Here is a 16745-nt window from a genome sequence, read left to right as displayed (position 1 = left end):
TCCTTCAGAAAATAGTTCTACCCCAACAGCAAAACTTCCCTGCCATCCTATGCTCAAGATGCTCAAGAGATAGTGTCACAAACCACAGGCAGTGGCAATAAAACCTGAATAAACCCTGGCAATAAAACCTGAATTTTTAGTCACATTTTAGCTCCTAGGCAAATCACAGCAGAAAGCTATCAAAAATTAAGCTAGAAGAAAAAAAATGCTTAGCCAGATCATAGCTTTCTTCTGCTGCCTTATCATCCAAGAATGTTTACATGTTCGGACACGTCAGTCCTAAACCACGTACACTTTCATCACTATGCAACAAGAACCTGAATCCAAAAAAATAAAACCTTGTCTGAAGAACAGACATAATGCAAACGAGACAAACTTCCTTTGCAAACTGGCCAGCAAGCACTGTGATAACTGCTTAATAAAATACTAAGCACTACATTGCTATGGCACACACCCACATCATAACAGCATTCCTAAGACAAACATTGATGAAAGTTCACTTTAGCCTGTAAATGCTTACAGACAAACACTTAGTCCACCGTGAAGTTACCATTGTTGCGTTCCCCTGAAACAATCTGTGAGCATGATCCATGTCTGTCTGCAGCTGGGAGCAACACAGCGGACGATACTTTTCTTGGACTTTCAGAATCCATCTGTATAATGTAAAACACATTCATGAGAATTGGTACAAATGCATTTTCAACTCATTTCTATGCAAAAAGCTCCTGCTGAGCCAACTTGCGTAGCATGGTATCAAGTATATTAGAGACACAAAAACCTTTGATAAGACCCCTGGGAAGGACACATCGAGACATTGTATATTGGAAAATCACAGCAGTTGTGTGTGTTTTCAGATCTTAGCCACAAAAGAGAATTAACACAGTAACTCAAGATGTGGGTTGTGGATTAATAACTGCAGGTCTGTGGTGATCCAACATTTGTGCTGAACTTCTACGCGACACTGAAGTTTGTGCTTATGTTCCCTAGGCATGTATCCTACAATGGTGAGTGAACACATTGCTATTCCCAGTCTCGAGGGTAATTTGGGTTGAACAAAGACTAGCAAGGCAAAGCTTACAGAAGCTAAGGCTACCCAAAAAAAAAGATATTTTAGTCTTGTATTTTTAAGAAAGGGGTGGAGAAGAATAATTTTTCCTCACAAGAAAAGCCAGAAGGGGTTAGCTACAGACCCTGCTTATTTTCTTCTAGCCCATTACCACAGACAGAAAGAATTCAAAGGGCAAAAACAGCCTGCATGTGAACACGACTTTCAGAAAGGGCTGAAGTACACCTACAGAAGGTAGAGAGGATCTATTCAGAAGCAGCTAACCATCTAGGCTGTAGACCCTAACGGCAAGCACTGACCAGGTCAGCAGAAAAGAGCTGTATGGTGAAAAATCAACAACCCTGCCAGCCCCTATGAAAAGCTCAGAGTATTTTAAGCAGCAAAAAACTTTACTGCTTCGATACTATACTGGAAACCAAACTCAAAAGGCCATTTGCTAAGATCAAAGTCATTAGCTTGACCTAACTTCATCCCAATCCTAACTGAACAGCTGGCCTAGAACAGAAGTATTTCAAGGGCCACCAGTTACAAACATGGCAGAAGCAGGAAAAGAGGAAATAAGCCTCATCAATGGTAGGGCCCAAGTCAAAAGCAAGCTCTCAAGTGCTCCTGGATCTTACTCCTACCCTACCCTCTCCCTCTGGTGGGAACCCCCTTGTCTTTCACAAGGTACCTCAGAATCCCAGGGAGATTCATCGTCTTCCTCTTCCTCTGCTCCCACTGCTGGAAGGGCACCTACAAACAAGGTAAGAAGTGAGACACTGAATGTTTATATTTCACTCTGCTTTTCCCCATCAGTCAAGCCCTGCATCCAAAAGACATGCAGTGGTTCTATGCTGAGGACACACTAAGAAGCGAGTGTTATTTAAGGGTTTCATCACACCCAGCCACATCATGGTATTTCCTTTGTATCACCACCTCCTCTTCCCTCCTTTCCAGCAGAAGATGGCTAACAACAACAGCAGACACAGCTACAAGCAATACCAAACCCATTTTAGGTAACATTCAGAAAGAGAATCCAGCACACTGCAGTCCTGTGGTATGCAGTTTAGGTCACCTGCTCTCCAGCCTACAGCTCCACAATTTGGCATTTACTACCACTTTTCATTGTACAGGAGGTACTGTAGAAACACTACCCAAAACATTCTCACACTAACATCACTAAAATCACTAAGAAACAATGCTCCTTTTGTAGTGATACCAAGAAAGATCTTCCCTGACAGAGAGTTGTTGCCTTGCACCTTCTTCCCAGAAGCTAGACACCTAAGCATTGCCATTTAAAAATAGAGGCTCACAGCTCAAAAACTCACCCCAAACACATAAAAGACATTTCTATCTCAGGGAGTTAACAACCAAATCTCTTCTCTACCAGACAAACATAAGGCTCAGTCTCAGTGGGTTCCTGGCCAAATTAGACTACCTTCATTTCTCTGTTTTGAGCTACTCCATTAGGTATAACTGATTCAAGATTCACTCATCTGGAGACATGCACACAAGGAAGGGGGAAGGAGCTGGAGAGCAGTGAGGGCACCCACCCCAGAAGAGGGCAACTGCTGGTTCCAGCCTGGGCTCTAACTGCTATGCCAAACTTGTGTTTATGGTAAAATGTATAGAGACAGAACAGCATGTATAGGCACAACACTTGAATACAGCAGGTTCTGCCAGGCTCCTTGTGTAGCAGTTGATCAGCAGCTACACATGCTCTGGTAACATCTACCACACCAAGCTACTCTCAGGAGACAGACAATGGCAACAGTGCCACCTTCTGCTCCAAAACCTGAGGTGAGCACCAAAGTGCTCAATTGACCGAGCTGTGTGTCATTACCAAGCATTACCAAGTGTGGCACTGGAGAGACCTTCTACATTTTGTAACTGGACAAGGGGAGGCACTGGAACAGAACAGCTTTCCCTCAGCTTGACTCAAATCTTTCCCAGGCTTCAGCCAAGAGCAATCACAGCTTTTCAATCTGACAGTACGGGCCAGAAAATGGAATACTACTGTCACACCCAAGACGCTCTAGTCCTTCTCTTCTTCATCTCCGCATTTTGTTCACACTGCTTCAGGGAGAAGACAGCAACAAAAGCAAGAACAGCACTTGCTTCATATAGCATCGTTTGGAATCCAACACCACAATTTCAGTTCTTCAAGAATGAATGAAAAGGAACAAAAGCTGCTTTCCTTCTTTGCCAACGCCCACAAGGATTCACAGGCAAGGGAAAAAATTGCTATCTCAGAAGTCGATCACCATTTTAGTTCATTTACTGTGCATTAATATTTATAGAGGAAGAATTTGGATCCAAATTTACTAACTCATTTGTCTCACCAGCATTATCTTTTGAACCACCGTGGACTTGATGGCTATCATTACAACTAGAATTTTTCACACCCTCAACAACTGCAGTTCGTAGCTCTTCACCAGTGTCTTCCTTCTCCTGCTCCTCCCCCTCTTCTTGCTCTTCAGGTGATTCTTCCTAAAAGAGATCAACCAAAACAGCTGGAAAGAACAGAAGCAAGCATCTCCTTTGCCAACCATCAACAACTTGAAAAATAGTTTTGTGTAAGACAAAATGGAAACTTTGTTGAGCTTTGTTTTACAAAGCCTTCAGTTTTTCTGTGGGAATCTATATGAGTAAACAGCAATACCTAATGTTTTAAGTCTCACCCCTGGTTCTGCAAAGCCCCTGAGAAGCACTTTCTCATGCCACTCTAACTCTAGTTAAATTTAAGTTACATCCTTCTTTTCCCCTACTTTGCTCCAAGGAAAATTACTAGCTTCTCGCTCTCAATCTTATTCAAATTTCTTTTTGTTTCCTCACTTTCAGCCATCACAACATGAATTTTACTAAATGGCAGTAAGTCTTCACAGATAAGATCTGTACATAAAACTGAGAAAAATGTAATTGATCCCAGAAAAAGTCTACTGCCTATTTTTTTTCCTGCAAAACTACTGTAACCAATGGAAAAAAAAATAATTCAAAATACTGACTAATATTAGTCATACACCTAAGAAACTGCTTTGGCCAGGAGTAAGACATTTTCTAATATAAAAAAGTGATGATCAAGAGAAGGATATATGTGAAGAATAAGCATTAACAGAAATCCAGTTTACCATTTTGTTTCTTAACTACGTTACCCATAGAAAACAGCCTTGTGATTGAATCATCCCTATATACTTACTTTGGTGCTTGAATGAAATGCTGCTCTCGAAGTTTTTTCACACTTATTTAAGCGCAAGTTTTCACTGTACTGTTTCAGTGCTTCACAGACTTTATCATCTACTTCTTCATATTGCTCTTCTTCAGTATCTTCATCATCCACACGTTCAAGAATGACAGAGTTCAGTTTTTGACTTTCTAGCTTTGGGGGTTTTGCTGCTGACCAAGAGTTATTACCACTTTCAAAGCCATCACTGAAGCTTGACTTTTTTTCCTTAACGCAACTACCTGATAGAGGCTGGGGTATCTCTTTTTTCATTTCAGAGTCTGCAAAAGAGGAGTCAGTATTTCTGTAAAAATTCTCCTGAAACATGCTTTTCCTGTTCCAGCTTTCTTGTGTATCTTGCAAATTATTTAGATTTTGAAAGACAGCTTGTTTTGGTATGGACTTGCAAGATACTTCATTATTCATTATCTTTGGAGGCACAGCAGTTATATTTTCTTGCAACGTTTCATAACTCCCAGCTATAAAAGACACAGGAGTATCAACAGATTCCTCCACCTTTTGGTCAAGTTCTTTACTTATTTTATAATCATCATCACAGACATCTCCAGTTCCACACTGAGCTTCCCCTTCATACTTAGCATTACTAAAATACTCCAGTTTCTGATTAATTTCCCCTTTAGGTTCTGTTTTCTGCCCCTGCTCCTCCTCTAGTATGTCATTAGACTGAGTTTCTTCATCTTCCAGATCTTCTTCCTCCTTTTCATCTTGAATAAGATCTTCATCCTCCTCCTCTTCTTCCTCTTCCTCCTCATAATCTTCATCATCATCATTGTCATTTTCCTCCTCCTCCTCCTCCTCCAACTCTTCTTCCTCCAGGTTGCTTGCATCTGAGACATCTTGATTCAACAATTCTCCACACTTTCCTTTGTTCAGGTTTGCATCTGATGGGGTTCTTTGTTTGAGGCTTTTCTTTGGTGACTTAGGACTTTCAATTCTAGAACCATCACCATCATCTTGAAGCACAAGAAAAGGAAAAATGCATGTGAACAAATAGAATTATGAAAATAGCAACAGGCATGTTACCAGATTACTGCACAGGAGAGGAGTCATCTGGGAATGTCTGGAAAAGGAGCCAGGTAAGGGATGGGCAGGGTGGAGGAAGGACTTGACCAGGGACGAAGGCTTAGGGAGGGAATTAATATCTTCATTTTAATGATATGACTTTTTTTTTTTCTGAAATGACTAAGTGTTATGTTTTCAAAATGCTACTTTTCTCATGTACTATAGCAAAAAAAAAATTATGAAAAAAACCCCTACTTAGCAAGTCTACTTTTATATATCAGAATATCATGCAATCTTTGACAAATAGCTTACTGTTTTTCCTGAATTGCTGGGAAGCATTCATTAACAGCGTCAAGTTAGGCTTCTGCAGCTTCTGTAAATAAAGATTTATTTAAGCAAAATCATTTTTTTTAAAACAGTAATTACAAATCCTTTGTTCATGTCAAATCATGAACATTAAATATAATTGGACTGTGCTTTTGATAGCGCTGAGGTGCTTGCTCCATCCTATGGTTCTAACTACACAAACACTCCTTACATATGCAATTCAGTGAGTATTTCACCCCAAAACACTGTGCAGACACCCTTCTGCAAATTGTTTCCAAAACTATGTTTACATGCATAACAGTTCTGAAAATCTGTTTTTAATATTTGTAGTATTTAAGTAAAATTCAGCTATCTGTAAGCTCACAGTTTCAGGATGCTTCCTTGCAAATGTGCACAACGCAAGTAACTGTTAAGAACCCTAGACTTAATGCGTAAATTAGTCCCTGCAATTACATTTACCAAAATACCCCTAAATTTCAAAATCGTGCCAGAAAAATGAATCATTTTATTTAAATCAGTGCAAGCAAACAAAATCACATTAAAACTAAACATGCTTGCATCTCTAGCATTACAGAGTGGGTTTTACGACCACAGTCAGGTTCCTCATCACTGCAGAATCCCAATGCAACAGAACAGATGCTCCACACATCACTGCAGAAGTTGATAACCCTTCAGAACATTAGTAAAAACAGTAGGCACGAGAGCTTGTAGCTGACAAAATAGAATACTACCCAAGCATTCAAAAAAGAGGGAAAACATGCAGTGTGAGATTACATGCAAGCATGAAATGCCATCTTATAGAAGAAAAAAGACAACCCATTTGAGTAACTCATCCACTGAGTGCTCTTGAGGAACCTGACAAGGAGGAAAGGAGAACTAGGTGATGAAGTATTTCAGTAGATCTTGATAAATAAACGCTCCTTTTCTTTATCAGTCAGGATTCTATCACCAAATTTACAGGAAACAATAACAATGTTTGGAGAAGAACAGAATAGTTTATAAAAGTAATATATAAACTTTTAGGGTCTGCAAATCTGACTCAAATGAATAAGAAAAAAATAAAACAACGTGGTTGTTAATCTTGTCACCTATTGCTCTTTTGCCCCAAACCACAAATCTACCACATGCTCTGCCACAGCTACAGGTCTTTTAGGAAAAACTCACAGCAGAAGAAAGACTGGAAGGCCAGAGACTGCTTCTAAGGAGAAAACAATATTGGCTGGAACGGCAGTTTCTTTCAATCACAGAGAAAACTTGCATTCAAATCACTTATTTTTGCAGAACATTTTTCCTGTAAATGCACCATACCTTGGGGGCAAAATCGAGTTCTTCTTCCTCAGAAGTATGCCAACTGTCATCACTCCCCTCTTTCTCAGAGCTTCTTAAAAAGCAAAGCAAAATGAGTACTGTCTCTCTCAAATCATTCCTCAGGTAAATGTTAGGTATTTTTAAAGTCTCACCTTATTGAGTCTCCTTGGGAAAAGTCATCTATTGCTGTTCAAACATTAATTGACATGTTGAAATTAGATTTGGCGTGCTAAAAATTAACCAGTACATATAAACATTTAGCATGGACAATGCTACAGGTAATAACGGAATGAAACTTTGGGTAGTCAATTCAACACAAGACAGCATGAATGAATGTGTTTCCAAAACAACTCCTTTTTCAAGCCAAACTGAATTTAAAAAAAAAAAAAAAGTCCAGAGCTGTATCTCCTTTGGACTCTTATAACTAGAAGTTTAAGAAACATCTCTAAAAAAACCCAGCATAGCACGAATATGCTATGTTAGCAAACAGTTAACAAAATGGTGGTGGTTTAGCAAAACAGTAAGTAAATGAACCCCCAGATAGCTCATATTACGCACACCAGTACACACCACACGCAGAGATTTTACTATTTTATGTAACGTTCCGTATAACATTATGCTATATACTATACTACCTGCTGCTCTACCCAGTTACAGATTATTCTGAAAAGGTCAAGAAAAATCAAAAAGCATAATCAAGATCTAAAGCTTATCCTGAGGTAGAAGAATCACCAGCAGCTCTCTACACTGAACCAAAAAGGGTATTCAACAGACAAAAGGGGCATAACCAGGGCATTCTGTACTACACTCCAAGCTTTCATCAGTGTTATGAAGGAAACTTAAGTGTAGGATCATAGGATAAATCAGGTCAGAAGGGACCTCAGGAAGCCTCTTAGCCAACTGCCACCTCAAAGCAGGCTCAGATATGAGGTCAGATGAGGTTGCCTAGGGCTTTATCCAGTCCAGTCTTTAACACCTCCAAGGAGGGAGACTGTACAACCTCTGTTTTACTGTCCTTATCAAGGTGAAGCTTCTGACATCCAGTTAGAAACACTCTTGTTTGCATTTATGCCTCTTGTAGTGCACCACTAGGAAGCACCTGGCATTGTCTTCTCCTTATATGTACTGGAAGCTGCTGCTAGGTCCCCTTCAAAGTCATCACTTCTCTAGGCCAAACAAGCCCAGTTTCCTCAGCCTCTCCTCAAAGGGCGAGTACTCCAGCCCCTGACAAGTCTGATGGCCCTCCACTGAACTTGCTCACTGTTGGAAGACCAATCTCTCTTGCACTGGGGGCTCAAAATTATACCCAGAGAGCTGGACACCATCCAGTGAATGCCAAGTAGGGGTGGGCAATCACCTTCCTCAGTCTCTTGGCTATGCTGGTCTTAATACAGCCCAGGATGCTGCTGACCTTCCAGTTGCCAGGGCACCCTGTTGGCTCATGCTCAGCTCACTCTCTGCCAAGATGCTCTTGGGCCTTCTCAGCAAAGCAGCTCTCCAGTCAGGCAGTCCCAGCATGTTTTGTAGCAAGGGGTTGTTCTTTCCATGTGCTGAACTTGGCATTTGCCCTTGCTGAATTTCATAAGACAGGCCTGACAGTCCATTTCCCCAGCTTGTCAAGGTCTCCCTGAATGGCACTGCTGCCCTGAAGCTTATCTACTGATCCCCTGAATTTGGGGCCATTTGCAAACTCGATGAGAGTGTGCTCTAGCACATCACTGAGGTACTATTGAAATCTGAACCCTAGGAATCCAGCCTGAACAGTGCTAAAACCTCTCAATTATCAACAATTAAGATGAAATAAAAGGGCTCTTCAATTCCCAAGACAGAAGGGAAAAAACAAACAAATATAACCTCCACATAGTAGCTATTTCAGCGTTCCTAGAGTTCGATAAGTAATTCCTGTTAACTATCATAACAAAATGAAGTTGTGTATAAACAGGAGATAGGTGACCTTCCATAAAGTTGCATGATGACAACTAAACTGAGGTCTTGGACAAAATCATTAAAGGGAAAAGAAAACAAAGGCATACCATGCCTGAAGACATCTCTTCTACTACCAGCAAACCACAAATGAGCATGGAAATTTGTCTGTCCTAAAGACAGGGTTTATGTGGGAACTTTGATGAGTACATCTCCCGACCTGAACAGGGCTTTCAGACAATGAAATACAGCATACATGTTCAGTATAGACATGTCATGTAGACAAAACTTAGAGGCTGAAACTTCCAGTGCGAGGACAAGCTAAAACTTAAAATACCAACACAGTCTCTGATTTTTAATGTTTCCTATCACAAACAAATAAAACTTTAAAATACTAGTTTTACAAACAGCAGTTTTCTGTTAACTCACTCAGTGCCCACAGTCTAATCTACCTGCTAACCTCCCAGGCTGAATGAAAACCTGTCTCTTAGAACTGTATGGATAGGGTGGAGCCATCAGTTATAAACTCTTGACAGGTGACTCCAGTTTTATTTTCAATTAATACAGTTATAATTAATAAAACCAGCTGAGTAAGTTATCTGAACTTTTGCTTTCGATGTATAGTAACTTTAAGCAATGATCAAAACCAGGTCACACTGTCCTTTAGAAGGCAATAGAGGAAGTTTGAGAGCTAGCTTTCAGACAGACCTTGATGCCCTACCATAGAAATGGGATCTAGAAAAGCATTCTCTGGGGATTGCTTGTTTCCATTTTAATTGAAGTCCATTTCCATTTTGGAGCAACAGAAGAACTTATTTAACAAAAAATTATTTACTAGCACTAACACAAAACAAACACTCAAATCAATAATAAAGGACTCATGCAAAACATGCAAATAAATAAAAAGTGCCCAAAGCCTGCTCTCAAATCTAATTTATAAAACCAAACCCATCAAAATAGGGTCGTCCAGGATAAAAAACGTCATAGATGTGTTAGAATTTGTATATTACACAACATGTTTCTTATTTGAAATGCTACTGTACAGAATACCTTTCCTTGATTTTCCTGTTCTTGATGTCTGGTTAGGAGATTGTTGCATTCCTATATCCATTTAGGAAAAGGCATGGAAAGGACAGACGAAACAATGACATCAGAATAAATTTGAATTCCCAGAAGTTTGGAAAACATAAGCAGCACATCAACAAAGCTACAGCAGTGAGAGAATGTACTGTGACTATCAGTCTACTCTACAGTTGTAAGTGCTAGAAACAAAACCAATCAGAGTCTATAAACTCTACTTTCAAGGGACAGTGTCAAACAGTGTAACTTAATTTACTTGTTCCATGTAAAGTACCCATGTTCCAGTATTTTGAAATACTGCAACAGATTCTCAGAAATTTACTCTACTGACAACTTTACATTGCCAACTTGACTAGTCCTCATCTAGCATAGGCTGCAAATGCAATTCCTTCACATTTGTAGAGTGCTTTATACATACAGTACACTTAAAATCACTCTGTTTAAGCATCCCAAAAATCCTTAGGTGCCAACAACTAAACTTTGGAGATACACTATCCAGAAGTTTTGAAGGAAATCTTGGCTCTACCACCACACAACTTCTAGCCATTGTGTTACACTCACTCACCTCAAGTTACAGTTTTAGCATGTTTGTTATTCCTCATTAAAAAAGCAACCCAGAAACTTGTTGCCTTAAAGCAGCTCACCTTAAAAGTTGTGTCAGTTGGCGCCTGATGCAAACATAGGTCACTCCTACCTCAGTGAGGGTAAGAGAGTCCTGCTTATATTGATTTGACCACGCTGAACTGTTCACATACAGAAGCTATGCCACCAGCCAGAATGCAGACGTGACAAGGAGTCAGAATGAATACCTGTTCCCCCAGCGCTATAGGGCAGGCCACAACTGGACCAGAAGGGGTGCATTGACTGGTGTGAGTGTCATGCATGAGTGTTTGCGTATGCACGTCTGTATGTTGTGGAACAGGAGTTTTAGAATAAAAATCACTATTGACCTGCTCTAACCATCCTTCTTAGTAAAATTTTGTATTTTACATCAACAAATGGTGCGGTTCTGTTATTGCAGCTACCTGGCACCAAATTTCTTTGTGACAAGTCTGTAACATTTGTCTCAGAGCAGGAGGGAGCCCTGCTTATGTTGATTTTACCACAAATACATGGAATGGATGTGGCAAAGGGACTCCTATCAAAAACATACACTTAAAGAGTTAAGAAAGCACCTCAGGATGGTTTCTCATCCCCTCTCCATTTCTCAGTTTTCTTAAAAGGTGATACAGGACAACTTTGCCTGACCTCAGGCCTCGGGAGATATAAATCACACTGAAGCACTCCCTTCTTTTCCAAGAGCCCTACGATGAAAAAACAACAGTTTCTGTAGGGACGCAGGGAAACACTAAAGGAACAATACACTAATACGCAGTGCAGTAGCTAAAAAAAAAGCTGCCACTGCAGACATACATTCAGAAATCTGAATCCTTGCCTTTAGAAAAATTGCTTAATTATTACTTTTTGCCAAAGAAATTCCAACCTCAAATCTAAAAAGTCTGTCATTCAATATGCTAGGGCTGGAAGCCATTCATTTGGAGGTTTTTGCAAACCTGTCTGTGATTAATAAGAACGTCCATGTGCTGACAAAAAAGTAAACACTCAAATAAGCATGAGCCACCTTCTTAAATACACTGGTCATTAGAAGAGAATATTTTGAAGTACGTTCAACAAGTGCAAAAGCAGCAAAAGGAATAAGGACAACACTGAAGATCCCAGACAGAAAAATAGTACAGAAGAACAGAAGAAAATAATACCAAAGTGGGTGCTTCTCCTGCCTCTCACGATCATCCCAGTTTCTCCTCTAAAAGAGGCTTCAAAGCCTCTTAATGCAGCATATTAAAGGGATTCTAATGATGAAGAACCTGTGCTTTGTGGGTGCAAGCCAGAGACTGTAGAGTTAATGCCAATAAACGTTCCCTATATGCTACTAATCTCTCTCGCTCAACACACTGGGGTCATCTTTTAAGAGACTGAGCACAAGGAGAAAAGGATTCATACTACTTAGAAGAAAAATAAACCCTACTGGAAACAGACTGAGAACAGAGCATACCCTTTCTCCTCCCAAGTCCTTAACCCACGTAACATTCTCTTCACACTTAGTACGCCTCTTCAAATGAAGATAAAAAGCCAAGATTTCCCATAATATTGGGGGCTTACATTAGTAGGATTATCATTTCGAAGGAATGGGGCAAATTATTTGGTTCAAGAACCCGTATTTCCCTGAGGGTATGTCAGGCTTGGAATTACGCAACAGTATTACTCTTCAAGCCATATATTTTAAAACAACCCAGGCCTGTCAACAATGTGGTACCACAGAAATTATCTACATGCACAGGAGACAGTGACGGAATGTGCTGTTTGGGTGAAAGCAACATTTTGCTGATTAAACTACCTGTATGAAGCCCTTCTCTTCACACTTAGTACGCCTCTTCAAATGAAGATAAAAAGCCAAGATTTCCCATAATATTGGGGGCTTACATTAGTAGGATTATCATTTCGAAGGAATGGGGCAAATTATTTGGTTCAAGAACCCGTATTTCCCTGAGGGTATGTCAGGCTTGGAATTACGCAACAGTATTACTCTTCAAGCCATATATTTTAAAACAACCCAGGCCTGTCAACAATGTGGTACCACAGAAATTATCTACATGCACAGGAGACAGTGACGGAATGTGCTGTTTGGGTGAAAGCAACATTTTGCTGATTAAACTACCTGTATAAAAAAAAAAAAAAAAAAAAAAAAATCTTCCTTCAATGTATCAAGAAACTTTACAAATCTCTGATTAGATCAAAGCAACTGTTCCCAAGTCAAAGGAACAAAGTTTGGCTCTAAATTAAATTCCCATATCTGGGAAAAGTCAGTGACAAAAAACAGTCCATATTTTGCTCATATTTCTTGAGGTATTTAAAAAAGGAGTCATGAACTATGTTTGAACACTGCTTGCTGCCCATTTGCCACACAGTTCTATATAACACCCTTAAAAAACCAGAAAGAATAAAACCTACCACTGTAGCGCCCAAGATGTAAGGTACAAGACAATTTCATTGGTATTAAAATATTAATTTTCTAAGATTCCTCTAGGGCTGCATAAGCTCATAAGCTTGGACTGGATTTTATAAACCCACTAAAGTAGTTAATTTTTTGATCACAAAGCAATTTAATTGTTTTTCTGGATCACAAGATAATACGGATTTTTTTAAAGTTTATTTCATAAAATTACTGAAAGTGGAAGGAAAGCATTATTTTTGTTGTAAATCAAACTATGTCCAAGAAGATATAGTATACACAGACACTACATTGTTGTTGCTAACAAAGTTACTTTTCCAATACAATTTTTCCTAAATATGTCTCTACAGCACCTACACTGAAACAATTGTAACTGATGCTGAGAAATAAGATGACTCACTAAAAGGAGCTTAGTGCAGGTGAAACCATTGATATTGAACCAAAGACACACAAACTCAGCGGAAATCAACAAGACACGTATCTTCCCACTAACTCATCTGTTGCTTCCCAACTACACAAACGGCTGCTCAGGATGAACCTACTGCTTTTGCAATTGGATTTTCACAATCTGAATGGCCATCTATAGGTAAAAGTACACACCTGAAAAACAAACCCACTCTGATCTAGTTCCTGCCCTGTCGCCCTTCTCTCTCTCTATGGGAAAACCTATATAGAGGTTTGCCTTCTTGACAGGCAGAAGGCAACAATCCCGTAAGTGGACACGTAGCACGCAGATCGCAACTGCCTTCACACTGACAAGAAGCACCTCCAACTAGCAACAAATAAGCACATTCACAAAACTTCCTGGGCTACTCCATCTGATGCCTCCGCTAAAGTCAGTGGTGAACACAATAAGCTTTAACAATGCAAACTACCTAAAGAAAAGGCCATAGTGATTTTCCTCACAAGCTCCTCCATGGTTAAGGATCCTACCTCCTCTGTCCACAGCAGGTGCGCCCAATGTAAAGCCAGCAGCTCCCGCCCGGTGAGGAGTGCTTAGTACCACGATGCCTTGTGCACCACCTGCAGAAGCTTCTCCTGTGTTTTCCCAGTCTGCGTACTCTGCCAGTTGTTTACTAAGACTATATAGAGAAAGAGAGGAAATAAATTTGGTAAAAATAACCACATGCTTGCATACAGCATTTAATAGAATAGTTAACAGCCACTTATCCATCCTGAACATACTCAGAGTCATATGAATTCATATCCTTGTATGTATTCGCTAAGGGTAATGCACACAGCACTTACTGCATGACTTACATACTTCAGTATTCACTACAGTCATGTTCATTCTATAGACACGTATTTATACCTACAAAGTTATTAACTCCCGCTTGGTACATTTTTTTCATCCTAGCTTTTAAGTACACATAACCTTAGAGAAGGAACTTTGTACCCACGGGTACAAAGCTATGCATAAGAGGAGTAAAACAGCTTAAGATTTTAATTAAAGATCTCCTCTGAAACAAAAGGCTGGTAGCTCCTGGTCATTGCAGTGGAAGTCAGTAAGGACAACAGTGCCGGTCTGCAGAGAGGGTTTACATACATTTCAGTTTGCCAAGTTCCACCTGTGGATAACTGTAGGCTACAGACACCTTTTAGAGTTTATACTGGGCAGATATGAGCTCAGCAACAAAACTTGAAATCTAACAGAGAATTCTGGGTGGAAATTTTCCTCAACTTCCAAATTAACACTAGACACAGGAATGATACATATCAGAAGACATCACTAAGCACAGCTTCAAGACAGGTCTCAACACACCATTAAACCTTGGTGATGTTACCAAAAATGTTCCAAAGCCACACTGACAACTGACAACGTATTCTAATGATACACTTAAAAGTTTACCTAGAATATCCATGAATAACAGCGTAATCCTCAGCTGTCCATCCATTAGTGTCTTTATGGGAAACATCAGCACCATACCGAAGAAGAACTTTTATCAAATTAAGCTCCCCACCAGAAGCAGCAGTCATAAGTGGGGTTCTGAAACATCCAAAATATGATACGAAAGATATCTTTTTACACAGACACTGTAATTATCTTTATTCCTATTTACTCTCAAAAAAAGTATTGTCACCATTACTTTAAAATGAATGAAAGAAAAAGCAGTTTTCATTAAGTATTAAGAGCAACAATAAAATGAGACAGGGAGTCAAAACAATTAAATGTTCGGTCTTCTGACAAAGCTTCCACATAGAAAACACTTACATACAAACTACGCTGCTATGGGGGGGAGGAAGGGGGGGGTCTGAACTGAGGCAATGCTGCCGAGCTAATGGCATGTTTCCTGCCAGAAGGGCCACCACAGACAATGCCTTCTTGCAATCCTCAATGCAAAAAGCATCCACTGAGGTATGACAGCAGCCAAGTGCAGACTTGCTTTCACAAGTCACACAGAAATAGCTCCTTCTGCATGGCTCCCTGGTTTTTTTCAGACCTCATTCACATGCCTCTCATCAATCCAACCTAAAGAATACTAGAGACACCCATGAAGAGTTTTGACAAACCCCTCACCTTTCACACTGATCTCTAGCATGCACGTCAGCTCCTTTTTTAAGGAGAAACTCTACCATGTCTTCATGATGTTCAGAGACAGCAAGAATAAGCGGGGTATATCCCTCCTGAAAGGACAGATAAATAATCAAGTTAAAAAATCAGAATCAAAAAACCCTTCAAGAGAAATATTAATGCAACTTTTTGAAAGAACTTCCTTAACAAATATAAAAAATTTACCTTATTCTGTGCATCAATATTGGCATTATGCTCAAGTAACAGCCCTGCTACAGATGTATTAGGAGATATGACAGCAAGGTGAAGGGCAGTGTTGCCGTCAGCATCTGCCAGATTCGGGTCAGCACCATTCTCTAGCAGAATGGACACACATTTTTCTTGCTGGCACTGCACTGCCTAGGAACAACACACAAAAAAGGAAAAACTTCCAGCATTTACATTTCACTCTCTTACAATTCCCCCAGCTTCCCAATGCTAAAAAATAACAGCACCTTCAAAGATTAGCTAACATATGCCTATTCCAAGCTAAGTACAATCTACATGTTTTTACAGAGGTCTGTGTAAAGAATCCTGCAACATACATCTAGTGCACAATCGACAAGCCCCACTTGCAAGAACATAACATATTCCACATACCTTCATCAGTGGCGATCTGTTATCATTGTCAAAAAGATTTAGCTTACAGTTGTTTTCTACTAGATATGTAACAACATCCACATGGCCATTTGCACAAGCAAGATGCAGAGGTGTCCTAAAAATTAAATATATTAAATTAGCACAGACAGACAACTGAAGAAACCGTTTGAGGCTGAGAGAAATGGATATGGCCACAAGTTTCACTTTGCAAAAAGCAAGCTTAAGAACAGATTTCTCATTGCATTACCAGTAACAGCAGTTGCACACCAAATGCCTGAGGCTGGCTAACAAAAACCCTCCACAGTGTCCGCTTAATAAGGTGGTATCTCCTTCTCTGTAGAACTGAATCTGCACAGATTCCTGTGCCCAGCCATTGGTCACGGCCTCTAGCAGGACTACACACATGCCACAGCAACAGAGACCAAAGCTTGGAAATCTGAGGACTATGGCAAGTAAACCTCTAAGTTCTTCTACGATCATTCACATGCCAGAGTGTATCAAAGATGTAGGAGATGGGGTTTATTGCAAGAATATTAGTGTTTCCCTGCACTTTGAGAATTTTCGCTTTTTCCTCTAGCTTGTTTACTACTGTAGCAAACACAAGAACATACTTGCACCAAAGTGCCTCTGAGAACACATAGCAAACCAGACAGCA

General features: G+C 39.9%; 1 protein-coding gene across 1 annotated transcript in view; it reads right to left on the bottom strand.

Moving 5' to 3' along the window:
• LOC104126802 (ankyrin repeat domain-containing protein 26) overlaps positions 1-16495 on the bottom strand; it is a 60507-nt gene extending 44012 nt beyond the window's left edge. The window contains exons 1-14 of the mRNA XM_035894913.1: positions 16338-16495; positions 16091-16205; positions 15677-15850; positions 15458-15564; positions 14789-14926; positions 13873-14021; positions 9900-9950; positions 7079-7112; positions 6927-6999; positions 5604-5664; positions 4245-5242; positions 3391-3538; positions 1740-1801; positions 551-653 (exon numbers count right to left, since the gene is read on the bottom strand). Of these exons, the coding sequence (XP_035750806.1) occupies positions 551-653; positions 1740-1801; positions 3391-3538; positions 4245-5242; positions 5604-5664; positions 6927-6999; positions 7079-7112; positions 9900-9950; positions 13873-14021; positions 14789-14926; positions 15458-15564; positions 15677-15850; positions 16091-16205; positions 16338-16495 (2371 nt within the window). The remainder of the gene's footprint in view (positions 1-550; positions 654-1739; positions 1802-3390; positions 3539-4244; positions 5243-5603; positions 5665-6926; positions 7000-7078; positions 7113-9899; positions 9951-13872; positions 14022-14788; positions 14927-15457; positions 15565-15676; positions 15851-16090; positions 16206-16337) is intronic.
• Between the last annotated feature and the right edge of the window lie 250 nt (positions 16496-16745).

This window comes from Egretta garzetta, unplaced genomic scaffold, assembly GCF_000687185.1.
Source record: "Egretta garzetta isolate BGI_Z169 unplaced genomic scaffold, ASM68718v1 scaffold960, whole genome shotgun sequence".
Taxonomy (NCBI): Eukaryota; Metazoa; Chordata; class Aves; order Pelecaniformes; family Ardeidae; genus Egretta; species Egretta garzetta.
Note: the sequence above shows the minus strand (reverse complement) of the source record. Positions and strands in the feature narration are given on the sequence as shown.